We start from the raw sequence: 25,237 nt of genomic DNA, 5'->3' as shown, positions 1-25,237 counted from the left end.
TGGGATTTTCCCCATCTCCAGCACCCGGAGCATCCCCTTCTCAGCTCCCTCTGGCCGCTCGAAGGCATTACAAAGGGGGGGTATTTATTTTGCCAAAGTGTGGGGTGAGATGAAAGGGAAGAAACGTCAAAGCAGCCGGAGAAGGCTCTGAGCGTGGCCAAACCCACTCTCGGCTGCAGCATCCCTCCCTGCAGCCCCACAGGGGTGTGCAGCCCCAGGACTGTGCATCCCTCCCTCTGAGTGTGAGAGCTGAGCTACGCAGGGAGAAGGGGAACACGAGGCATGAGGGCCTGGAAGACCTCAAATAAGGCAGCACTACGGGAGAGGGGCTTTTCTGCACCGTCCCTCGGAGACCGCTCACCGAATGGAGACAGTTATTAGAGGGAGTAATTGGGATCAGCTCGCTTTACAAATGTTACTTTGCAGAATGAGGCAGGAAGACAGATCGATCTCAACTATTATTCATTAAGGAAAGTCCTTTATAAATCCCAAATTAACAATTTCTCTTAGAGAGCCTTCCTATTACCCTTCTTTCGCAGGAACTTATTGCCGCTTTGGAAATGTTGAAATATGAAAATAATTGGGGAGGGGGAGAAAGAGCAGTTGTGGGCTTCAGAGCTCATTCATCGGTGGGAAAAATAAAGAATATAGCCGTGTGCCTTAAAATCAGCCCTTATTCAGGGTGGTAACATCCTGATAGATGGCATCAGACCACAGCCACAGCATCACTTGGAAGAGCCCAAGCCCCGAGTTCTCCTATCGCTCTGTTAATTGATGGGATGGGAGCATCACAAACTCTCCATCCCTCCGTCCTTTAGGAACGCAGCCCCTTGGTGCAGCTTCTGAGCCCGAACGGGGCTGCTCAGAGCCGGAGGAAAGTTCTGCGAGCGGCTTTGCAGAGCCGGAGGGAGGGCGCGATGGGATCGGGTCAGTGTAATCCTGTTTTATCCATTGTAATTCAGGCAGGCAAGGAGACCTCAAACTATAGGGGAAGGGGCTTTGAGAATCTCAGCGGCCCTGCCACAAAGCCGGAGGCTGAGGCCGGGACAAAAGCTGGAGAGAGGATGAAGTGGCTCGAAATAAATAGATTAAGGCTCTCTATGGGCCGGGCGTAGCAGGAGGGAGAAAAGAGCAAGCGAGGGGCGGCCGGGGGGCAGGAGGGGACATGGGGGCTCGGCTTCAGGACCCCAACCTCTAGGAGGGAATTTGTCCTGGGCCCGGTGGGATTTTCCCCCATCTCTGCGCTGCTGCATCCCGTACACCAACAGTTCTGAGTGTTTTGGAGCAGCAATCGGGCTTTGCGAGGCAATTTGTAATTCATACAGGTTGTCTTCCTGCATACGGTGTTGCTTTGGCACGTTGGGGTGCCGGCTGCTTTACGAGGGAGACCGAGTGCTTTGCATCCACTGCTGCTTGCCTGCCCGAAAGGGGTGTGGGTGAGGATGGGACTGAGCCCCATTCATGGCAGCTGACCCCACAGGGGGATCCCCCATAGGGCACATTGCGTACCTCCTGGGGATGGAGGGGGGGTTGCTCAGCTCTGATGCCCTCTGCAGCTTCTGCAGCCCCATGTGGGCACCCGGGGGCTCCTGCAGGCTGGAAAGGCACCCCCCCCATCCTGCACACCGAGGCAGCAGGCAGAAGGCGCAGAGCCCCAACTGAAACAGCAACACCAATTAGGTCCATGCAAAGAAACACAAGAAAGGAGGCAGCCGGGCACCCCATAAGAGTTGAGGACCCCCTCCTGGTTTGGGGAAGGAGGGGAGGGTGTAGCAGCAAAAAGCAGTGACAGCTTCGTTAAGGGAGAACAGCAGAGAGGGCATCCTCCTGCTGATGGATGCAGCATACATACGATATAAAATCTATAATATGGCACGTATAGGGGGGGTCCTACAGCCCTGCTCTCTGGGCAGCAGCTCTCCTTCCCTCTGTATCGGGGCCGTGGGGCAGCGCTCCCCGCACGGCACAATTATTTGATCTGCAGATGCGAGAGGAATTTATTGGAACAACAAATAGAGTGATGTCAAAGCCCAACCTTGGATTAAAGCCGGCAGCCAAAGGGGAAGTGTATTAATTTCAAACAGCATCAGAGGCCAGCGCCTATTAGGACGAGCTATTCTTCAGACCCCCCCATCAGAATTAATCATTGGGAGTTAATTTGAAGCTCAGACAAGTTGCTGTTAATTTAGTGCGGGGAGGACGGGATGGAATAAAAAGCCGAGGTGCTGGCCGGGCCTCCTGGGTCTCATTAATCAGCGAGCTGAGACGGCCTGGCTTGATTACAATTTGCAAAAAAATTCATTAGAGCCCGGGCGATTGACAATTTTTCTCTCTGCCCGCGCTCTGACTCATTAGGCAGCCAAATGAAACCGCGATGATGGCGATGATGACAGCCATCAGCCCCGCGTTGTTTATCTCCTACCTCCCCCGGCCCGGCCCGGGGCTGCCCCTCCGCCCCCAGCCCCGCTCCCTGCGAAGGGACTCCCCCCCCCCCTCTCCAACCCCCTCACCGCTGCCCAAAGTGCCCCCACACCCCCAGGGGGGGGGCCGCGATTCCCTTCCGTCCATTCTCGGTAACAACGACCGTATGGAATGAATGGAAAGGAAGAGCGGAGGGGACCCACGAGGGGATCTCACGCGTGTCCCGACCCCGCACGGGAACGATCCCAAAATGAAGGGAAAGAAGCGAAGTGCTGCGGCCGTCCCGTTAAAAAAGGGAAAAAATAGGAAAACAAAACAAAACACAACACAACAAAATGAAGTGCGCGATGCCGCCGCAGAACCCCGTTTCTCTCCCGTGCTCCCTCCTCACCGAGCTGCTTTATTAATTTTTCCTCAATTTTTTCCCCCGTTTTCTCACTTTTTTTTTTTTTTTTCCCCAGCAAATCCTCTCTCTTTTCCATCCCCCCAAAAAAGGCGAAATAGGGATAAAAGCGCATCCCCCCCTCGATTCCCCCCCCACCTCCGAGGTCGCAACGAACCCCGCAGGGAGGTGGAGGGGGAGGCGTCTCCGTCCGGCGCTCCGGGAGGACCCGAAAAGAAAAGGCGAAAAGCCGAAAAACCCAACAACCGCCGCACGCTGCGCCCGAGCCGGGGCGAAGGGTGAGGTTGGGGGAGGCACGAGGGGAGGCGTGCGGGTATTTTGTGCGTGTGTGTGTGCGCGTGTGTCCCTTTTTTGTTTCTTTCTCGGCTTTTATTCACAAGACGGGAGTTGGCTCCTTAAATTTCATAACTTAGAAGGAAACGGGCTACATCGAAATAAATTAAACCACAACGCTTGAATTCGTGCTTTCCTCGGTGTCCGTCTGTCCGTCCGTCTGTCCGTCCGTTCTCCTCCCTCCCCCTCCCCCCCCTCTCTTTCTCTCTTTCCCCTCTCAAAACGGCTTTGCGAGGGGCGGCCCCGCACCGACGGCTCCCCCAGCGCCGTTACCCCGGGGCGGTGCGGGGCGATGCGGTCCCGGTCCCCGCTCCGTACGGCGTTCCGCCTTCAGTTCTGCCGCTCGCTGCCGCCGTATCGCTCGCGGGTCGCCGGTGGGGTCGCGTAGCTTCTAGATTTATTTTAAGGGGGGAGGCAGGGAGGTGTTTGTTTGGGTTGTTTTGTTTTGTTGGCTGTTATTTTTTTTTGGGGGGGGGGGGGGGGGGGGATGTGTGTGGGGGGGATGTGGGGGGGGAGGGTTGGCTTCCGTCGTTCGTTTCGCTTTTCATTGCGGGTCCGGCGAGGCGAAAACCCCGTTTGTCAACTTTTTGCCCCCCCAGCGGCGCTCAGGGCCGCGCCTGCTCCAGCTGCTGGTGCTGACTCCTGATGGCGAAGCGGCTGACGTGCACCGGGATGGGTACCACGATTTTGGGGTTCCGCGAGGGCTCCCCCGCCTTGGAGCTGGCGTTGCCCGCTTTCACCCGCTTCCATTTGGCTCGCCGGTTCTGGAACCAGATCTTCACCTGCACCTCGCTCAGCTTCAAGGCGTGAGCGATCTGCGAGCGCTCCGTCAGCGAGAGGTACTTCTTGCAGTGGAACTCCTTCTCCAGCTCCAACAGCTGCTCGCTGGTGAACGCCGTCCGTCGCCGTCGGTTCTTCCCCGTGGCCGCGGCGTTGGCGGCGGCGTTGGCGGCGCTGGGGGGGTTTTCCTCCAACGCGGTACCACAGTCCTCCTCCCGCGGGGCCGCCGGCGTGGGGCCGTTCTCGTCGGAGCTGTAGTCGAGGTCGCTGTCCATGGAGAAGTTCTCCTCGCGGCCCTTCGCCTCCTCCTCCGCTTTGGGATCGTCTTTGGGGCCGCCGCGGAGGGCCCCGGCTGCAACCGAGCACAGAGCCCCGTTAGGGCCAGGACCCAAAGCCCCGTGTCCGGAGTTTAGATGTCACCGAGGGCTGCGAACCCCCCGGCCCCAGGAACCCGAATTCCAACGGCTGTACTGAACCGAGGGGCTCCGAAGCCCCGTTCCAGGCACCCGACGATTACGAAGCCTGAATCGAAACGAGGGCAGCGAACCACCGGGCCCGGACACCCGATTCAGATGCTCGAATTTATTAATAGAGAGCCGCCGACCCCCGGCCTCAGAGCCCCGAATTCCAACGGCTCAGTCAAAGCGAGGGGTTCTGAACCTCCCTTCTCCGGGCCGGGAGAAGTGAGAAAATTAAGAAGTCTCGTCGCCCTCGCACCCCGAGCCCCTGCAGCCCGGTCCCCCCCCAGCCCAGGGGTCCATCCCCACACGTCCCCGTCCCCCCCCCCCCCCCCCCCCCCTCGGCCCGCACTCACCCAGCGATGCGTGCACGGCGTCGGCAGCGGGGAAGGGCAGCAGTCCCCCCCCGGTTTTGCCGTCGTCTCCGCCGCCGCCGTCCGGGGGGGGCAATCCCTCGGCCTTGTCGAAGTTCCCTGGGGGGGCGAACTTCCTGGCGGCCTCGGGGCGCGGCGGAGAGGCGGGGAAGGAGCCGGGCAGCGCGGCCATCAGCGTGGAGGTGAGGGCCATGCCCTGCGCCAGCCCAGGGCAGAAGGCTCCGGGCAATGCGGGCAGCGGCGGGGGCGGCGCGGGGGGCAGAGGAGGCTGCAGGGCGGCCTGCGGCAGGGCGGGCGGCGGGGGGGGCAGCACGACGGGCCGGTACGGCATGAACATGGGGTAGCCGGTGTAGACGAAGTGGCCGGGGGCGGGCGGCGGGGGGCTGCCGATGAGCGAATCGATGCTGAAGGCCGTGCTGCTTCCCAGCGGGCGCTGCATCATCATCAACGAGGGCTGGAAAGCCGCGCTCATGCCGGGCCGGCGGAGGAGCAGCGGCGACCACCTTCTTCCTCCTCCTCCTCCTCCTCCTCCTCTTCCTCCTCCTCTTGCTCGGGCTCCGGCTCCCGCAGCTCAGCGCCGCGCAGCGCCCACGCGTGGGGCCGAGCCGGGGCGGAGCGGGGCCGCCGCCGCCCGCACATCGGGGCCGGCCGCCCCCCGCCGCCCCGCGCCGCGCTGCCTCTGCCCGCCCGCTCCCCCGCGCCCATTCACATTTTGCCCGGCTGGGAACACGGCCCGCCCCACGTGCCCGCCGAGAGCGCCGCCCATTGGGCAGGCGGCTCTGAGAGGCGGGGCCTAACGCGGAGGCCACGCCCACTATTCCCACGGCCCCTCCTCTCCGCCTCCGGACGGGGCGTTCCCATTGAGCGCGGCGGGTCGGCCCCCAGCACCGGACCCCCCCTCCTTTTTCCATTCATTCTTATTTTCTTAACGCTGTTATTTCATGTTATTATTATTATTTTTTTTTAATCTGAATTGTTCGTTTGAATTGTTTGTTTCTATTTCTTCCTATTTCTCATATTTATTTTTCCTTTCTTCCCGCTTTTCTCCTTTTTGTTATTATTTTTTTTTTCACTTTTATCAGTTTTTTCACACACACACCCCCCCCCCCCGGCTCCGAAGCTGTCCGTCGTCGTCGTTTCCCCCCCTCCATTATGCGGAGCTCCATTCATCGCCGCGGCGGAATTACGGCCCCGCGGCCGCCGCCTTCATCGCAGCCTCTCGGAGCGCGGGGACAAAAGGAGGGACGCGAACACAAAAAGAAGGGAAAGGGGGGCTGGGGGGGGAGAGGAAAAAGCCCCAAACTTGGAAATTGAACGTGAAGGGAACTTTGCACAACTCCAAAAGGCCGTAAATAACGATAACGAGAGAGGAGAAGAGGCAAAGCACGGCAATTACGGGGTGTTCCCAGCAAGGATGGAGCGGCTCGGGAAATAAAATTTAAAAGGAAAAAAAAAAAAGAGGGAGGAAAAATAAGGAGACTGGGACGGACCGCCCCCGACCTGGGGGGGTCGCAGCCTTCGGCCGCCCTCCCTCTTGTTTTGGGGGTCCACGCTCGGTGTGTGCCGGGGATGAGCCGTATCCCACAGCTGCCTTCCCGGAGCTGGGAGTCCTGGCAGCCTCCCCCCACCGGTGTGGGGCCGTGCTCCTCCAACCAGCCCCTGAATGGGTTTTGAGCCCAAGCCCCATTTATGGGGTCGGTGGGAGTTCGGCCCCAGTGACCTTGCTATGGAGTTTATCGCTGTTGGGGTGCAGGCCCTCCTCCCTTTCCCCCTCCAATGCGCGCTCCTTTTGGGGCTTTGAGGTCTTCTATGGGGGCTTTGGGGCCCAGCTCCGTCTTCCGTGGGCCGGGAAAACTCATCCGCTCTCTTCATCCCCGCCTCGGGCGCTCCGTTGCCGTCCTTTTGGCACTGTCCCGTCCCCCCCCCCCACTGCCGTTTCCGTGGGGCTGCGGGGCTCCAGCGCGGGGGGACGAGGGCAAAATCCCCTTCCTCCCACGGTGCCCCGCTCCTTCCACCCGAATGCCATCGGAGGAGCGGGTTTCTGCCGTCCGCTGAGCGCTCAGAATTGAATATCCTCATCCTTTTTACCCTCCGTCCCCGTAGCGCTGTGCCGCTGCGTCCCGCCGCCCCGCGCCCGCTGCCCTCGTTTGTCGTCGGCCCCCTACAAAAAAAAATTCCACCACCACCATCCTCCCCTCCGGACAAAAGTGACTTTTTCTACCGCCGGAGATGGGCTTTGTTCGGCTCTGCGGCGGCCGATCGTCTCCGTTAGGAAACACCGCCGGGTGCCGGGGGTGCAGAGCAGCACTGCGGCCGGGAGCAGCGGGCGGGGAACCCCGGCGGGACGGCACCGGGGGGTGGGAGCCAAAAAATCCCCGCTCTTCGGTTGTCCCCGCATGGCTGAGCTGTCACGGGGGCTCTGAGTTCTCCCCGAAATCCTTTCTAGGGATGGAGCTTTGGAGTCGTGTTTTAAAGAGGGAGAATTGGGGTTGGTTGCTGGAGGGGAGAGACCGTGTGCGCTAAAGCGGTAGAAGGTGTTTTTGGCCGATCGTCTCCCAAAAAACGAACAACCAAGCAGAAATAACCCGGGTTTTGGAGAAAAAAAAAGAGAGAAAAAAAAAAAGAAAAAAAGGAAAAAAAAAAAGGCGAATATACATGATGTACGGATATGGGTATAAGATGCGAGGTACACGGGTACACGGCATGGGGGTATAGGGTGTGTGGTACGCATGGTATGGAGGGTGCCTGGTGATGCGCGTACGGGGCTCGGCTTCGTTCTGCTCCTGACAGCCCAACCGATGACTTTATCAAAAGCAAAACTCGGCTTCGGGGAGAACCCGGCGAGATGATTCCCATCAGATCCGGCACACCGGGGATATGTTCAACACACACACGCACACACACACGCACACACACACCCCTCCGCTGCGTTGGTCGGGGCTGAGCCGCCCCAAGGGCACCGATCGGGTAGAGATGCGGCTGTGGGGCTGCGGGCAGCGGTACCGGGAGCGGCACCGACTGCTCCGAACGGGGGATGAGTCGGGGCAGCTCCTGCAGAGCCCTCATGATGGGGCGTTGGGGGCTCCTCCTCGCCGCTCTGCATCCGGCACTTTGGGTTGTGCTCCTTGGTGCGCTTTTTTTTTTCATCCTTTCCCCAATCTCCCCCCGCTTCCCCCCCCTCACCCCCCCTTTTTTTTTTCTTTTTTCTTTTAATTTACTATTTTTGTTTCCTTATCAAACTCCCCTCCCTTCCCTCTACCCTCCCCCCCCAACCCTTCCCCCCCTCCCCCCCCCCCCCCCATCCCACAATCTTTTCTTCACTGCATTTTCGGGCTGGAAAGAAGAGGCAAAAAGGACGAATGTCCCCCCACCCCACCACCCCCCCATCGCCCCGATCCTCTGCGTGCATGCGGACGGCTTTATCGGGAAGGAGAGAGGCTCCGGCAGCACCGTTGAACGCCCCGAATTCGTTCGGACGTGAGCGGTGGGGAATGGGATCTGGTTCTTTTTTAGGATGTAGAAAACTGCAGGCAAAATATCTGGGGAGCGGCGAAGGAGCGGAGCGGAGAACGGCGCTCGGAGGGACAGAAGCGGATCGGGGGGACCCACACGGGCACATATGGGGGAATTCCGCCGCCTCCAATCCCGGAGAAAAGTCTCAAATATTCCCGGGTCAGGGGGCACCGGCTCATTAAAACCACCGCGGTCCTGGAACAGCACCGCAGACATTAAAGCGCAGTATTTTTCAATTAGAGCTGACGAATTCAATCAAAATTCCATAGATTAGGATGAAATGAGGCATGGGTCATTTACAGGGGAATTTAATTGCAGAGCCATTAGACAAATAGTATATTTGCCATTCTCACATTATCCATCATTTCAGACATCAATAGAAGGAACAGCATCTTTACTAATACAGCAGCACTTCCCAATCTCTGCCTGTAAACACTCCCTTTCCCCATAGCTCCTGATTATATCTGATTTCATTTAAAGCCATGGGGGATTATAAATGCTCATGCAATCAGGTTCATTAGGACTTCAAAATCTCATTTCTGATTCGTATCGCTTTGCGCATCGCCCGCCCCGGCGAGCTGCCACCGCTCTGCAAACCCAACGCCGGGGCCGGGTCGGGGCTGGGGGGGCTCCGATAGGAGCGCCGGACCCCCCCGGGGCTTCTGGGCCGGCTCCTGCCCGGGGTGGGGGGATCAGGACCCCGCAGGGGTCTCGATGGAAGTCTTCGGGATCTCCTTTGGGGTCTCCGTTGGATTTTCCATCGCGGTCCCATTTGGGATCATTCTCGGAGTCCCCTTCGGGGTCTCCTCTGGTCTCTCCCTTGGAATCCCTTTAGTGTCCCCTCCCCTTTGCGGTCCCGTCCGGTCTCTCCCTGCCCCGTTCCATTCCCAGCCCCCTGGCAAAGCGCAGCCCACGGCCGCCTTCATTCCCACCATTTGGGGGTTTTGGGGGACGGAAGCTGCCGCGCGGGGCTCTCGGCATCCCCTACGGCTGCGGGGAGTGGGGAGCAGAGCCGGACCCGACCCCCCGGGGCAGGGCGAGGAGCGGGGGCTCCGACATTCCGCCTTAATAGCGGCTTAATAGGAACCGCGTTCCATAAACCACGCGCATCCAGAGAGACCGACAAAAGCCTCCCGGAAAGCCTTCATTTCACCCAAATGTATCGTGTGTTAGCTGCCTCAGTAATTTAATTGGAATGAAACGTGAAAAATGTGTCATTTTTGAAGAATTTATGCATCGCTTCCCGGAAATCTCATTGTCTTAACTAGCAGCCTACTGCGTTCTGTTTAGCAGTCATAATCGCATTTTTATGTGGCTCCGTATTACAAGTTAATGCGACCTCCCGCCTCCGGCTGCCGTTCAGCCCCCGCCCGCTCACTGCCCTCCGCGGCTGCGGAGAACTGCGCGGCCGCGCAACTTTGCAACTTTGCGGAGCCGAGTCGCGAGAAAAGGGGCAAAACCAACAAAAGTATTTTGTTGTTATTATTGTTTTTGTCCTTTTTATCGATTTATCTTTATTATTTATTTTTTTTTTCCCGGTCGGAATTTGGATTATTATTATTTTTTTTTAATTTTGCCTTCTTTCTTTCTTTCGCTCTTTCCTTATCTTTCAGTTGGCTTTTACGGCTTCCTTACAGTTCTTTTTTTATCTTTATTTTTTATTTTACCTTTCCTCTCTCTCTCTTCTTTCGCTTTCTATCTCACCTTTCCCTCCCTTCCCACCGGCCGCGCTCCGCCGTTCCCACGGCGCCCCCTGCGGGACGCGCGCAGCCGCGCAGCCGCCGCTTCCCACGCGTGTCCGCGGATTCCCCCCCCCCCCCCCGGGAGCTTCCCGCTGTCTCCTAGCACAGCCCAGCTAGGGCATGGCTGCTCTCCTCTCAGCAGCTTCCAATTCCCCACTTAAACCCCGAAACAAACGTGCAAAGCAACGGAGCAGCGTGTCACACGTGCTTTGCCGCGGGGTAATTCCCGCGGCCCAGGAGGCGGAGTCAAGAGGCACGGATGGCACATCTGTGCACATCTGGCAGGGATCACTTCCAGAACTCCAGCGAGGATCTTCTTTCTCTTCACCATCTCCATGCTCAGCACCGGCTGTGGGAATCAGGGCCTCCATCCTGTACCCATCACTGCAGTGAATAGAGGAGGGCTGCGTGGGTGCAGAGCTCTGAGCTCTGTGCAGCCCAACATGAAAAAAAAGGCTGATTCTCCCCCTCTCCTTTATTTTATTTGATAGTGAGTGTCACTGAGCACTGAAACAATTGGGTGAGTGCTTCCAAGGGGTGTGTTTGCACACGTGCTTTGCTTCAGCAGTCAATCATGTGAGGATCCAAATGCTCCCTGCTGTTTTGTGCCAAGGCACCACAGGCAAAGACAGCCCAAAGGGCTGCACGCCCACCATCCTCCGTGCCTGTTGACAACGGCAGGCAGAATGGGCACAGGAGATGGCACCACAGCCAGGGGAGTGGGTGAGAATCCTTGTGAGCTCCTTGGTCCTGAATGTCACCCACACCTGCAGCACATCTGTAGCAGCCACTCCTCATTTTATTACTCCTTACAATCCATGGAAAGCACAATTAGAAAAGAAAGAAACAAACAAATCCATACCAAATTACAGCTGAAAGCACATTTTGGTTATGCTAGAAGTCCCTGAAAAGCACCGGTCTGTCATGACGACGGTGGCTCCTCTGCTTGGCCAGCAGCAATGGATGCTGCCACGGGGAAGACGCAGAGGATGGCTGTGCATTCAGAGCAGGACACCCTCTGGTTCCAGCAGCAGATAATCCAGCAGTGGTTTGGGCACGGGCAGCGATGGGATGAGACAGTGGCACCGGCTGCCAAATTTCTTCCGAATGGTGGAACGGCACAGGTGCTGTAGGGACCGGACTGCGCCTGCCAGCCGGAACAAGGACTCATAGAATGGCTGGTGCTGCTGCAAAGAGAGGCAGGGGAAATAAATGAGCACCTTATTATTATTATTATTACTGTTACTTAGTTAAGCCAAGCAAGCCAGAGATGGAGATCTAAGGGGTGGAGGTATGAAATCTACTGTCCGTGTTTGGTGATGCAAAGCTGAGATGGCTCTGTTAAAATGGGCTCCAATGCTTACAGCTACACTTATTTCTGTTTTCTGTTTTCCTTCTTTTTTCCTCCTGTAGTGGCAATGCTAAGTCATGGCCTGAAGCAGTGATTGAGCACCCGGTGAGAAGGCAGGGCCAACCCAAGGGAGCTCAGCTGCAAACAATGTACCTGAGTGATTGGAAGGGCTGGAGCCAGGATCCACCCCTTTCCAGACCTTATTTAGGAGTTGGCAGTGGAGGTAAGGGCCTCTCTTGCTGGAGATCCCTGTCTAGCTGAGGTCTTCTAAAGGAAAGATCCATCTATCCTCTTTCTCTCTCATTTGCTGTAGCCAAAGACTTTGCCACTCTGCTTTTGTGGCACCTATTATAGCACTACACCACTCAACAAAGGGAGCTTCATGTGTTTTAATTTCTTTCTGGGATCCCGTTTGGTTTGTCTGGTCACCTGGAAGCTACCTGCTTGTGACAGCATTTTGGTTTATTTTCTTGCTGGCACCGGTCCCTGTTTTGGCACAGCATGGGGGTGGGCTGTGCTGTACAGCTGGCCCCTTTGCTCTAGCCTTACCTGCAGGACCTCCTCTGGCACAGCCTCCACCCACTTCTCAGAGATGGGGATTTGTGAGTAGGAGTTGATGAGGATTTCAATGATCTCTGGCACAGCTGCACAGGACCTCAGCACCTACTCATGGGCAAAGAGGGAACAGGTGATTGGGGGGTTAGATGGCATTTCCCAGAGTGGAATGTTTTCTGTAAGCTGTCGATGAGGCTCATCCCTCCCTTCTGCCCTCTTACAGGGTGACTGGGGTGGTCCCTTATGGATCTGAGTTGCTGTCTGCCTCTGTGTATTTTGGACACGTATTTGAAGGCAACAACTGCCTTGTTGTGGCAGTGTTTCATCTGGATGTGGCTCTTGCCTCCTGTTTACATTTTTGGCTTGTGAGTGTTAAGCCTGGGTAATATTTTCTTGATTGTTTGATGTAAAATCAATGAGACGCACAGCCATAACAAGACTGCACTGATGGCTGCTGTGCCAAGCCCAGTGATATTAGGATGCATGGAAATGGCCTCAAGTTGTAGCAGGGGAGGTTTAGATTGATTATGGGGAAGAATTAATGCTTGGACTGAGGGATCAAGCATTGGAAGGGGCTTCCCAGGGCAGTGATGGAGACCCTATTGCTGGAGGTATTCAGGAGGTGTGTGGATGTGGCACTGAGGAATACCAATTAGTGGTGCCAGGTGATGGTTGGGCTTGATGGACATAACAAAGCCAAGCAGAGGGGATCCTGATTTCAACCCCCCACATATGCTAGCCCACCCACAGCCCAACCTGCTTCCACACCACCTGTGCCCACCAATACCTTGGCAAAGGCATGGGGCCATATTTTTTGGGATCCGTAGTTGAGCAGCAGCTGCACGACCAGGTGAGGCCTCAGCTCCTGCTTGAAGGCAGCTGCCTGCAGCACACAGCCCAGCGGGGAGATGCCGTTGTAGTCAATGGCATTGACATCTGCCCCACGCCTCAGCAGGAACCTCACCAGCACGTTGTTGGCTGCCCCACAGGCTTCGTGCAGAGGGCTCCTCTGCAGCTCGTCGCGTGCGTCCAGCTTGGCTCCGTGCACCACAAGCAGCCTGCATAGCTGCAGGGCATCCTCAACAGCATCTGGGGCCTGCCTGCAGACTAACCCCAAAGCCGTCTCACCACGGGTGCTGCGGGCATCCACATCTGCCCCGTGCCTTAGGTAGAGGTGGGCATGGTCATAGAGGCCATGCTTGGCTGCCACGTGCAGTGCTGTCTCCCCGCTGTCCTCGCTGGGCAGGTCAATGGTGGCTCCATGTTTCAGCAGCAGCTCGGCACATCTGTAAAGCCATGGTATGGGTGTGTGCTGGGGGGTCTGCAGAGAGGATGGGGAAGGGTTGGGATCCCACGGGGCTGTGGTGCAACCATTGATTTCAGGGTGCAACGGAGGGCTGCTCTGCACTTTGGTGCCATGTTTCCACTCTGGTGGTGGTTTGGACAACGTTTCCCTCGTGCCTTAGAGCAGTTTCATTCATTTTTTGACTGCTATGACAACCGAGCTCATGCTGTCCCTACACCACTGGTGGATGAGGGCTCTCAGCCTGGCTGTGCCCATGCTCGTGCAGATGCCCTCAGTTGGCTGCGGGCTGGGTTCTGTCTCAACTGAAGGGCCACAATGAGGACACATAGGGAGATGGACTCCTTCATGCTGTCCATCTGTTGGCTGCAGTTTCATCTCCTGGGGTACTTTGGAGAAGATCTACATAACCCAAAGCCTCAGCTGACATTCATGCCTTGGGGTCAAGTGGTCTCTGGAGCACCACTTGGGACATCCTCTTCCACCTGAGATCAGGAATCCTTCTGACAACAAATAGAGGCTGAAGGAGCTGGGTATGCTGCCTTGGGTTTTGCGTGTATATGTGTCTGAGTAAGCTGATGTGATCAGCCAGTCCTAATGAATCAGGATGGCTGCCATGTTTCCAGGACTGGGTGCTGTGGGGGCAGGGAGGCACGCAGCTGTAGGGGCTGAGCTTTGTGGCACCAAGCATTTGTGTTTTTAGCTATTTCAGGTGTTTTCTGGGGCTTTCTGTGGGGTCAGGTAGCAATGCAGAAGCAAAATGAGGAGAACCCGAGTGGGAACAGAGAGGGATGGGGAAGAAGAGGAGCCCTGGGGAAGAAGCACGGTGCCAGAGCAGTGCTTGTTTTGTCTGGCCCAGATGAATGGTAACATACCTAGGGATAATAATACAGAAGTATTAATAATAATAAATAAAATAAAGGTTACTTGAGGCGCTCTGGTTTCTGCAGCAGCACTCCTTCTTGAGGCTTGCTAAGAACTTGCTGTCCTTGGCAGTGCAGGACCCGACAGCACCTCCCTGGTCCGCTCTCCTGTGCATGTCAAGCCCCAGTTTGCTGGGGAAGCTGCTGCAGAACAGTGTGGCCAGAATATTTCTTCAGCCTTTGTTGGTGTAGTGCTTCCAGACCCTGCCAGACTGCACTGGATCTGCTGCCAGTGTTTCAACAAGACATTAAAAGAACCCCAAGGTCTAGTTTTTTAATTGGTCTTTTTAGTTCTGAGGCTGCAGCTTGCACAGGAATCTTACACTGAATACTTTCTCTGTGCTCTGTGTCCATTGTTCCTTAATTGATGTTTGATACTATGGACCTAAAATAGTCCTCTGAACTTAGGCTTTGCAAAAGACATAATCTGACAGTGCAGGTGATAAGCTCAGGGCTGGCTGTCGTGCATGTTGGTCTCTGCATTTCCTTCTGGAAAGGAATGAATTTACCCCAGAACTGTTGCATGTACTGGGCAGATCCCACTTTAAAACACACATGACTCCTGTTTCAAGCAATGACTTGTGCTGTCGTACCAGTGGAAAAAGATATTTCTGCCTTAGGTGAGAGCATGCAGCAGCACAGTCCTTGCTAGGAGGTGTGGAGGGGAGTCTGGGGGAAGAGGCTGTGCTGCAGTGGTCACATCCCATGGAGCAGGAATGTATTGCAGGACAGCTGACACTGCAGGCAGTCAAACTCCTCTCAACATCCCAAATATTCCTCCAGGCACACCAGACTGGAAACCCCACCTTTCCCAGATGCTGTTTTTGTTATTGAGTTCTATGGCTTCATCTCATCCAACTTGCTGGAGGAAACCCAAGTTGTTTGGTGGTGGATTTTTCCCTCTGTAATGTCAGTGAGGGGCTATAAATAAGGGGTGATCTCCTGTGGAAATTGTGGGCCCCGAGGAGGACCATGTGCCTCCTGTTTCAATGTGTGGGGCAAAAGCAGGTGCTGGTTAGCAGCCAGCCTGGGGCTGTAGATGGGGTAGATGCCATTCATGTTTGCTAGCTATTTGCTCTTATTTTAGCATCTAATCTCTGTTGATGAACTCATCCACTCTAACACTTTCCAGCTTGTCTGTCGTCTCGTTTTTCTATTCATATCTTCTTGTTTACCATCAAAGGTAGGCTGAAGTCCCATTGAACAAGGCTGAGTTAAACTTGCTGTTTTTTTGAGTCTCCTCTGCTTTGGTTTTCTGGGAGTACTGCAAGAAGTCAAGGGCTTAGTGCAGCCAAACTTAAGGTTTGAGGTGGCAAAAGAAACCACCAGCCTGGTGCTGTCATCTGGTGCATGTGTTGGTGCCATGGGTGCTTTCTAAAGGGCAAAGTGCCCTCAGCTCTGTCCCCTTTGGCCTATAGCCCTGGCCACAGCTCACAGTGCCTCGTGAAGGTGCCATGGAGATGAATGGTAGTCAGAGATCAGTGTGAAACATCATAGCCAGGCTAGGAAAGAGAGCTTTGGTTTGAAATGGGATGCAATGAGCAGCCAGCAGGAGGAGCAGAAGGCTGGGGCGGTCTCAGGGAAATTTCTGTCCCAAAACCAGAGTGAGCCCTCAATGTTTGTAATCAAAATCTGTTTGTTTTGCTGCTGCTGCTGCTTTTTCCCTCCCTAGGGTTGAAGTGAGGCTTTCCTGTCCTTTACTTGCTTGTTTTTCATGGCAAGGGCTGCTCAGAGTGAACTGCTCTTGATCTTGTCTGTCATTTCCTGCAGCTTGAGGAACACTCACAAGCCTGAATGCGAGGATAACTTTTGCTAATATCATTAGAAAAGAGACTAGGAAGGTGCTTTTCTTTAATATAAAATTTTGCCCATTGGGTAGGGAAAGCCCATTGGAGAATGATGGTGATGCTTGAGCTGTGGGCAGGTGGCTGGATGTGGAGGGATGCTGCCCAGGGCCTGAGTGTGTCTTTGCCAAATCCTCACGAGCAGTGGGTGAGCAGCTGTCCTGCACCTCAGCTTGGCATGTTCCTGTTACACCTCATCCTTTGACTTCTTGAAAGTCCTGTTCTTTTCCAAAGAAGGCTCCTGTTGAGTTGTGCTTACTGCCTGTTCTGAGTGCGTTCTTTTCTGCCCAAGGTCCATCACAGAGGTGGCCTTCCTTGCGTGAGGAACAAATTTCCAAAGCAGAGGCCCTGAATGCTCTGAGTTTTGTATTCCAGCAATACCAAACGGAGCAGAGGACTTGATTTAGCACTAGATGATGCTAAATGCTGGCTCTCAAAATCCATGCTCTTTTTTTTGTTTGTTTGTTTGTTTGCAGCAACTTCTCTCTGGCTGCATCTGGTGAGGGTGGGCTGATAGTTGGACTGAATTGATCTTAAAGGTCTCTTCCAACCTTAATGATTCTATGATTCTACAATTCTGGGAGAGGGAGACCATTCTTACTCCTGTTTTCTGCTGGCTTCTTCCAGACTTGCCTTTACTTGAGCTACCCTCACTTAAAAGCACCTCCCTGAGCTCCAGTGCTTGCCCCTGCCTCACTTTATATTGCTGGTAGTCCCAGGGAAACAAAATCCCCTCTTCACTGATTCTTCTCATGTTTTATCTCCTGTCCCTAAAGCTAGAGGGTCAGAGCTAGAAGACAATATCTCTTCCACCTCTCAGGGTGTAGAAAAGTAAAAAAGTGAGCACAAAGATCTGAGTCAGGCATGAAAAAATTCCTTCCAAGGGGGCCAGGTACTCCAGAAACACAATTCTGAAGGGGTTTGGGTGGCATTAGCACAACAAAGGAGAGAAAGAGTTGATGACCGAGGGCTTTTTTCATGCCAGCAGGTGGCTCTGGCTGGAGGGACAGCCTAACAGATGTGTCAGTTTGCTGGAAGCCCTCACTGTCAGCACAATTTTCCTAGTCGCGTTGCTCGTCGTGGCACAGGGCAACAGGGAGTCGTTAAGCCAAGGTCAGAAGCAGTGCCATCTGTTCCCATCCTTAGCATGGCAAGCCCTCTTCTGCAAGGGAGAGCCTGGGGATGGGGAGCTCTGGGGGCCTTCCCCTCCATAGAGGCCCGTTGGGAAGCTCCAAGGGAATCCTGTGCTCTTTGGACAGCCTTTCTAACCTGGCAGATCTGGAGGACAGCAGAGCAGAGGCTCAGTTGGTGCCTATTGTTGAGTTCCCCATCCCTTCTGCTGGGGGTACTGCTGTGGGACGGGGGAGAACGCGTCCTGTTCTCCACTGAAACCACCCTGTGCCTGCTTGCCGTCCTGACGCAGAGAGCAGAGCCTCTTCCTCTCCCCCTCAATTATTTTTATTTTATTTTTTGGGGTGCCAAAGAAGGCGCTCTCTTTTAATCATCCCGGCTTGAGAGGGAAACGAGAGAGAGCCAGGGAGAGAGTGCAGTGAATTTAGAGACTCATCTTACCCCACCATGTTAATTATCTCTGCTGTAAAAAAGAGGTCAAGGAGAGGAACTCTACTAAATAGGGCGACGTTGGCATGAACAGCTCCTAAAGTGAAGAAGGTAAGACTGAACTTTACTGGAACTTTTTTTTTTTAAATCTCTTCAAAAAGCTCCTAGATTAAAGCTCTGATATCCTTTTTGTTGAAATCTCATGGATTCTGAAGCTCAAATGGCTGGAAGGAAGCCCAGATAATTTTTTTTATCCCAGTCACTGAGAGGCTCAAAGGTTTTAAGTCCTGCCCCCATGGTGAATTGCCGAGTATATGGGAATATAGAAGAACCCAGCACATTGGTGTTCTGGCCATTGTTATCAAGAGGGAGAAAAATAAAATAGCTCTCTATGTAGGTCAATGACCTGCTCTTTATTGTCAGTAAAAAATTAAGGATGACCTAAAATCTACTACTTAAAAAAAAAAAAAAAAGACAGGGTAAAGTAGTCTCCCCCTAATCAAAGAGGAAATGTTTGTGTTACCTCAAGCTTGACCTCCTCAGTCTCTAACTTTAGCAAAGTCTTTGCAATTGAAAAGCAGTGGTCGAAACCTCAAAACCTGTCTGAAATGTCTATTAATTTTTGATCTTTCAAGGGAGTTGGCTTAGTTATTGTAGAAGCCCCCGTAGCGCCGGGTAGCGTAGTTAAGGGTCTCTCAGCATTTCCATTATAAAGCCCCAATATTCAAGGGCTTATCACTCAGCTGTTTCCACGTTGCACCTGCCTGGTCCCTGTGTTGTCTTTTTGCTGGCTCACCCGCCATCCCCCTCCACCTCTTTGGGGGGAATAGAGTGCAGATTGGTGATGGCTCTAATATTGGGATATCTCTTATGTTTTGCTCAGACCTCTGTGGGATGAGGGATGTGCTGGTTGGCGGCCACATCCTGAGCCCCTTCCTCACTGTTTCTGGATTGAGGGGCTTAAAACACACCAGGTGGGGCTCTGGGGAATGCTGGTGAGATGGTCTGGGGGCTGATGGATCGGCAGTGTATCACCAGAAGGGCTGACCAGGGGAGTCCAGGGGAAGGAAGGAGAAGCAGCTTGTTATTAATGACAAGGGCTGTTGGTGCCATCCTCCCTCACCCTTCCAGCCTGGGAAGTAATTTGTGTTGTGGGCGCCGACACAGCCCTCATTGCATCAAGGCTGTTTGATTAATACAGGGATTTTGGCTGAATGGTTTGTGTCTTCTGCTCTATTGCAGAGGCTCTTATTTATATGACGGGTTTGAGATATTTATGTCTGAAAACCTTTTCCTCTCCGGCTGCCTTTCTTTTGCTGAGCTCTTGCTTGAACAGATCTCTGACATCTGGCCCACAATACATTGGATCTGTAGTGGGTACCTTGCCTTCAACACCTACTTCTATTTAAGCTCGCTGCCTGCCTTAAGGGGAGAGGTTTGAAGCCAGGGTGGCTTTTGACTGAAGCTGGCAGGCAATGAAATTCGCTGCAGCCCTAAGCGGTTTCATCAGGATATCAAGGGGCCGAGCTCTTTTTAAAATCCTGATTCCCCAGGCCTAATGATTCAGGCACTTAAAGTCCTACTGGGCTGAAACTAGACACACACACGCACACACAAAACCCACGGAGAGGGCAAACACATGTATTTCTAAAATGCAACATCCGTGCCTGTGTCTGAAACACTGAGACTGATGCAGCTGTAGAGGAGAGCGGATAAGCCTCATAAACCAGGATAAACTGAGATAATCCTAATTGGGATGGATCCACCCGTGGGACAAGGGTGCAGGGCGCATCAGATTAGGAAGAGCGAGTGTGCTAAACGGCACTGATATCTCATGTGGATGGGGCTGAGGGTCAGGGAAGAAAACCCCAGGCATCTCCCAGGAGGAAGCATGGCAGCCGTGCAACCCTGGGCCGGGGACCTTTGCAAGGACAGAGGTAGGGCGGGTTTGGGGGAAGGCCCTCTCCTTACCGCAGCGAGTTGCGGGTGGTGCAGAGATGCAGCGGGGCCAGCCCCTCGTCGCTCTGGAGGTTGGGATCAGCCTGGTGCTCCAGCAGTAGCTCGACGCAGGCAGCGTGCCCCCCACGGCAGGCTTCATGCAGAGGGGCCCAGCCCCCCGGTGCCAGATCGGGGTCAGCCTGACGATGCAGGAGGTGCCGCAGGCAGGCGGTGTGGCCCCGGCTGGCGGCGATGCACAGCGGTGTGCTCAGCTCCTGCTTGTATTCCAGCGACCACAGCCCTGCAGGGGCGAGGGAGATGAGTGAGGATGGCCTAGGGAAGTGGAGAAGCACCCAACCTTGCAGGTGTTTATGTGGTACTGAGGGGTATGGCTTGGTGATGGGAGTCAGTAAGTCAAGTTTAATGGTTGGTTATCCTGAAGTTTTTGTTCCAACCAAGGTAATGCTATGATTCTGTGGCACGGTGTGAGAAGACACTCGTGCCAGGTAGATAAACCTTGCTGCAGGTTCTGTTCCTTCCCTTCTCCTGTGAGCAGCTGCTGAAAGCCAGCCAAGGGGTTCCTGCCTGCAGCAGAGCAGGAGGAACTGTTCTTGCTGGTACAAAGCCAGCCCAGCATCTCATTACTGCCAGACAGGAGTGAGGTGACCTCTCCCAGCTGCCACCAAGGAATCTGGGCTGCAAGCCCTCTTGCAAGCATGCCTGACCTACAGGGTGCCCCATCCCAGCCTGGAAAATGATGCGAGCACACACTTCTTGCACTTTCCAGCCCCTCCGTGTTAGTAGTATGTACAGAACAGAAGAAAGCAACCAAAGTGCAGAGTGTTTCTGGTTAAGGCAGAAGGGTTCAACCCTTTAGCCAAAAAGGAGGCATCTCAGGAACAGGTTACAGTGAAGGCAGCACCAGGCACTTCGGTGTACTGTGCAACTCCCATTTGGTTAGGTTAGTAAATAGCTGGGGTTGATCTGGGCTGGTTTTTAAAGAAAAAGTACCTGAGAGTCCATAAAATGCTTGGCTTTTCACCTGCCACTCCATCTCGTTTTTACTGATCTCAAAAACCAGGTTGACATCTTCATAGTATCTGTCTGTCAGCACCTGCAGGCTCCTCAGGTTCCCTGTGACCAGGGCTTGGTAGTACTTCTCTGCAGGAGATGTCAGTGGATGCTGTGAATCCAGTTTGGGAGAAATCTGCAGCCTCTCTGTCACTGGTCCTGGTAACTTGTCCATGCCAGTGCTTCCCCTGCAGCCGGGAGGGCAGAGGGGCTTTTATAGGTCATTGTTTCCATTGTCCTGTCCTCATTGTCTAATTATAATCCAGTTAAGGCTCTATTGTTGTGGTATTTATAACTCCAGAGGGGTCAGATGATAATGGATACCCGATACAAAGAGGGTCAGGTGGTCCCTGGGCTGTGCACGTTAGCACCTCTTTGATTCAATGGCTGTTCTAATTACCGCTGGCAGATTGATCCCAATGCCCTTGTTTTAGGCTGGGAAATGTAACCAGCTCCCATCCGACCAACCCCATATAAACATTCATGAGCTCTGTATAAGAGAGTACCCGAATGAGAAAGCTTTTTTCTCTATGACACTTTTCCATACCTGTTGGAATCTCGCCGCAGCTGCACAGAGAGATTCCGTGCATTGCATCAGGGGACAGCACCGTGCAGCTGGCGTGTCAGCAAGTCTTCTCAAGGATGCAAAGCACTTGGCAAAGCCCACTGAGGTAAAAACCCTCCAGAGCCTTTGGCAGGGAGAACTGCTTCTCCTGCAATGCCTTGTATAGGAGAGAAAGGAGCCAGGCTGCTCCAAGGAGGGCGCTTGCAGCCATCGGCTCCCTCAAGGTCATGGGAGAAGTCCATGGTGGGGCCAAGAATAGAGCTGGTATCACGTGACTTGTGTCTCGTGGCTCTCAGTTACAAAAAGCCCCATGTCTTCACCTGCCAGCCCTTCCTCATATGCTTGGGTCCTTCCTGCAGCCCTCTGCAATGAGAGGTCTTCGGGGCTGCTGCTTAGAGAACCTGTGCGTGCCCTGGCTCAGTGCACCCATGCTGTTAGCTTTGCTTGGTGAGGCTGCAGTGACATCAGACTCTTTGGCCCTGGAAGAGCAGGGTGCTAAGGAGGCCTGGCTGTGAGTGCCCTGTTGTCACCACCTGCCCAACAGCAGCAGCCTTCCAGAGCATCCCCTTGCCCAGACCACCCTCTGTGTGTGCTGGGAAGCTCCGATATTCTCAGACAGACATGGGCTAATTTTGCAAGGGGTGTCTGTGTATGTTTGCATCTCGGGCATTAAATGCTGCCAACACACTGAAATGCTTCGTGACCCCTTCTTGTGAGCCTTGTAATCAGCATCTATTTGCACGTAGCACTCACTTCTTGGGTCATGCTAATGACAGGTTCAACAGCAGCACTTGCAGGGAGTTAAAAATAGTCAGGAGTGGTGAGAGCAGAAGAAAAAATCCTTTTGTATCTGAGTGGCACGAGCACATGAGCCTCTCCCAGTTTCCTCATGCTAAGGACCCAGCTAAGCCTGGTGCTTTTTCCACTGATGTGGGTAGAGAAAGCTGTCAGGATGAAATGATATTTCCATGTATCTGTAATGTTATCATAGAAACAAAAATGATTTACTGGAGAGAGGATTTGGCAGGCAGAACACCTGCAGAGCATCTTGAAGCTGACTGGAAGTGGGGAAGTCATCCCTGGTCCGGTGTCTAAGGTTAATTATAAAACCATGATGTGGTTTGTGTTGCCAGGGACCCTAGAGCCCACCCAGCTCCAACCCCTGCCATGGGCAGGGACATCTCCCAGACTAGGCTGCTCAGAGCCCCATGCAGCCTGGCCTTGGGCACTGCCAAGGATAGGGCATCCACAGCTTCTCTGGGCAGCTGTGTCAGGCATCACCACCCCCAGGGTGAGGAATTTCTTCCAAATATCTGTAATCAAAATCTACCACCTGTGACCCACGCTTTGCAGTGATGTGTTAGAAGCCCTGGGCAAGCCTCCATTTTGAGTGGTGGAGGGCTGAGATCCCATGGTGTGCTGTGAAGCTTCAGGTTGTGCCATCCATTCAGCTATCAAGGTCTCTGTGCAAATGCTGCTCTGAGGGCCTGGGCCTGCCCCAAATTTAACCTGGGATCATCTTATGTGTCCAAAATTCCAAATGCTGGTGAGAAAAGGGTGATCACCCCATCAGCAATAGGCTTGCAACCATTAATCTCTAACGTGGGGCAGCATCTTCACCATCTCCTCGAATACGAGCATTTGCAGAGTACACCTCATTTAACAAAACATTAAGCATTTTACTTCCCCAGATCAAGCATATCTATTAATAATGACTTAAATTGTCTGCACCAGCTTCACATTACAAGGAAAACTCATCGCTGTCACACGAAAGAGCACAACATGCAGAATCAAAACGACTAAAGCAAGAGCTTGTTTCCTAAGCCGTTGCCATGAGCTGCCTCATAGCAACTTTGCCATAGCACCGCGGAGACTTCAGATCATGGTTGCTTCTTCTGCCAACCCCAAAGCTTCAACACACAGTCTCTAGATGGGGTAAAAATCATCAGTGTCCAGACCCAGTGATTTAAAGCTGCCCTCCGGGAGCAGGAAAACTAGTTGTTGGTTCTTTTTTTTCCAATGAAATTTCAGCTGTGTGTGCACGCAGGACCCCCTGACGCGAAGGTGGCTGGCCAGCTGCTCCTGGCTTCAAGCTGAATCCATGATGGATTTAAGGTTTGCACCCTCCCAGCATCAAAGAAACAGAGATAATTAAGCCAGGTGGGGCTGCCCCACAGCGTTATGTGACAACCCGCCTGCTGTCCCACCTACCTCGGGAGGCTGGTTGTGCAAGGCTGGCTCTGCCAGGCTGGGCTCTACGGGTCCCTGTGAGACTGGCATGGGCATCCCCAGCTCCTGCTGCAGGGCTGGGTGCTCCCGGCGTGGGGACAGCCTGCTGGGCACGCGTCACCACATTTATATTTCCTGCACTGCTCAGCCCCATGTGACAGCACCGTGCCCCCAGCCGAGCCTCTATGGCTGAGCTGCTGGGCAGGAGGACAAAGCACAGCGGGGATGCAGCAGGGAGGTGGGCATCGTGCCAGCAGCCCCCATAAAAGTCCTGTGGGTGGGAGCCTTGCAGGACTGGCCTCCTGCTGAAACACGCACTCGTCAGGAGGCTGCATCGATTTTCTCTAGGCTTTATTGGGAGTTAACCTTTTTTTTTTTTTCCTTCAGGATTGTCAATTAACGTGCAGACAGGAATAAAACCCTACAGCTATTAGCTGCACTAAAAATACAACGTGCAGGCTTCCCCTGTCCCCTCCCTGCCCAAGCAGCGCACGGTGTTAATTACCGTGTGTGAATTCAGCCCGGGTGTGCATCCTGTTTTAGGGGGAATCACGTTTCCATCGGCTGGGGGCTGGCTGGCACAGCGCTACCGATTATTTAACCCCTCAGCAATGTTGTGAGATGTCACGTGGAGGGATGAGAGGGAAAGCTGTCTCCAACTGACCTTGCGTCACGTGGCCGTGGATCAGTGCAGGGCTGCTAATGGCATTTGCTAATTAGCAGTCACGCAGCGGTCCTGTCTCTCTCCCCAGCAGTGTGGTCTCCTGCTTGCCTTGTGTGCCTCCCAGCACACGCTGGCTTGCTCACGTCCACCAGGTCTTCTTTGTCCTTCTTTGAAGAGCTGTTCCCAATGAGCACTTCTCTCATTCTGTACAAGTATCTGGGATTGCCTCAACCCAACTGCAACACCTTGCACCTTGCTGAACCCCATTAGCTCCACAAGGGCCCACTTTTCAAGCCTGTCCAGTTCTCTCTGGAGTGCGTCCCCTTCTTCTGTTGTATCAAAATACAAGGCCAGAAGGAAGACATTGAGGATCCCAGGATGAATTCCTGGGCCACAGCATCACCACGGAGCAGGGGAGGTTCTGGTTTTGCTCTGAGGCTAGGTTAGCTTCCAGCACCTGGAAGCATCACGAATTTGGGAAGGGCATATATTTCACAGAATCACAGAATCACAGAATCGTAGGGGTTGGAAGGGACCTCCAGAGATCATCGAGTCCAACCCCCAATTTACAGGATGGAAAGAGTGTTTCCCAAGCACGCTGTAATGAGAAAGTTAAGGGGATGATAACTTGCCCTCTGGGATGCAGAGGAACTAACTCAACTATCCCTTTCTGTACGTATGCATTTCTGAGGGATTGATTTATTCCTTGTCAGTGGGCACCTCTGAACTTCACCTGACAGCATTAATTAGTGATGACCAGGCCCAGTTCATTACCGGTATGACCTCTCCTTAGCACAGCTGTGGCTTACCAAGGTGGCCATCTGGTTTGTATGCTAGTTCACACCCATCAGGTTGTGCTCCTGCAATGGGTGAGGAGCTCCCTTCCATTCCTCACCCACTTGGGAAATTACAGGTTGGGGAAGCATCAGGATGGAGTGGCTGATCCTTGGGGCTGGCCGGCACCTGGTCCATCCATCATGCGGGGTGAGCTGTCAGCAGGTACCAGTGCAAAGGTACGTGAGTTCGTCGGAGTGCCTCTGGCCTCAGTTGGGGCTGATTTGGGTTAAAAGCAGCAGTTTTACCTGCAGGATTGAGTTAGTCTGGATAAAAGTGATAAGGAGATGGTTATCCTTCTACTCAGGCGTCTGTTTGTCTTTGGGACCAATGTGCCATGCAGAAGTGCATTGATGTGCTGGCACACCTGCGCGGG

The 25,237-nt window shown here is 54.0% G+C and overlaps 2 protein-coding genes across 5 annotated transcripts; both read right to left on the bottom strand.

Moving 5' to 3' along the window:
- Nucleotides 1–3,661: 3,661 nt before the first annotated feature.
- On the bottom strand, nt 3,662–5,281 carry GBX2 (gastrulation brain homeobox 2). The gene is made up of 2 exons (XM_052675894.1): nt 4,752–5,281; nt 3,662–4,289 (listed from the first exon to the last, which is right to left on the bottom strand). The coding sequence occupies exons 1-2, from the start codon at nt 5,239–5,241 to the stop codon at nt 3,763–3,765; spliced, it is 1,017 nt and encodes a 338-aa protein (XP_052531854.1). The 5' UTR covers nt 5,242–5,281; the 3' UTR covers nt 3,662–3,762.
- Nucleotides 5,282–10,474: 5,193 nt separating this feature from the next.
- ASB18 (ankyrin repeat and SOCS box containing 18) lies at nt 10,475–23,561 on the bottom strand. 4 transcript variants are annotated; one of them, XM_052675882.1, is made up of 6 exons: nt 23,346–23,561; nt 20,510–20,659; nt 19,532–19,799; nt 12,718–13,216; nt 11,925–12,038; nt 10,475–11,208 (listed from the first exon to the last, which is right to left on the bottom strand). In XM_052675882.1, the coding sequence occupies exons 1-6, from the start codon at nt 23,515–23,517 to the stop codon at nt 11,026–11,028; spliced, it is 1,386 nt and encodes a 461-aa protein (XP_052531842.1). In that variant the 5' UTR covers nt 23,518–23,561; the 3' UTR covers nt 10,475–11,025. The 4 variants fall into 4 exon arrangements, with proteins under 4 accessions (XP_052531842.1, XP_052531841.1, XP_052531843.1 ...); XM_052675881.1 differs by having other exon boundaries at nt 10,475–11,211; nt 23,346–23,559; XM_052675883.1 differs by having other exon boundaries at nt 10,475–11,211; nt 20,510–20,757; nt 23,346–23,459.
- Between the last annotated feature and the right edge of the window lie 1,676 nt (nt 23,562–25,237).

The sequence above is a fragment of the Tympanuchus pallidicinctus genome, unplaced genomic scaffold, assembly GCF_026119805.1.
Source record: "Tympanuchus pallidicinctus isolate F22 unplaced genomic scaffold, pur_lepc_1.0 scaffold15, whole genome shotgun sequence".
Classification (NCBI taxonomy): Eukaryota; Metazoa; Chordata; class Aves; order Galliformes; family Phasianidae; genus Tympanuchus; species Tympanuchus pallidicinctus.
This window is presented reverse-complemented; position numbering and strand designations above follow the sequence as displayed.

Bases quoted from the DNA above. Each gene is read 5' to 3' on its own strand.
- GBX2 (XM_052675894.1), bottom strand. From the start codon at position 5,241: ATGAGCGCGGCTTTCCAGCCCTCGTTGATGATGATGCAGCGCCCGCTG. The intron at 4,290-4,751 runs GTGAGTGCGGGC...GCTCGGTTGCAG, and splicing joins CGCCGTGCACGCATCGCTGG to CCGGGGCCCTCCGCGGCGGC.
- ASB18 (XM_052675881.1), bottom strand. From the start codon at position 23,517: ATGGGGCTGAGCAGTGCAGGAAATATAAATGTGGTGACGCGTGCCCAG. The intron at 19,800-20,509 runs GTACTTTTTCTT...TCGCCCCTGCAG, and splicing joins AGCATTTTATGGACTCTCAG to GGCTGTGGTCGCTGGAATAC. The intron at 11,212-11,924 runs GTAAGGCTAGAG...CTCTCTTTGCAG, and splicing joins TGCCAGAGGAGGTCCTGCAG to CAGCACCAGCCATTCTATGA.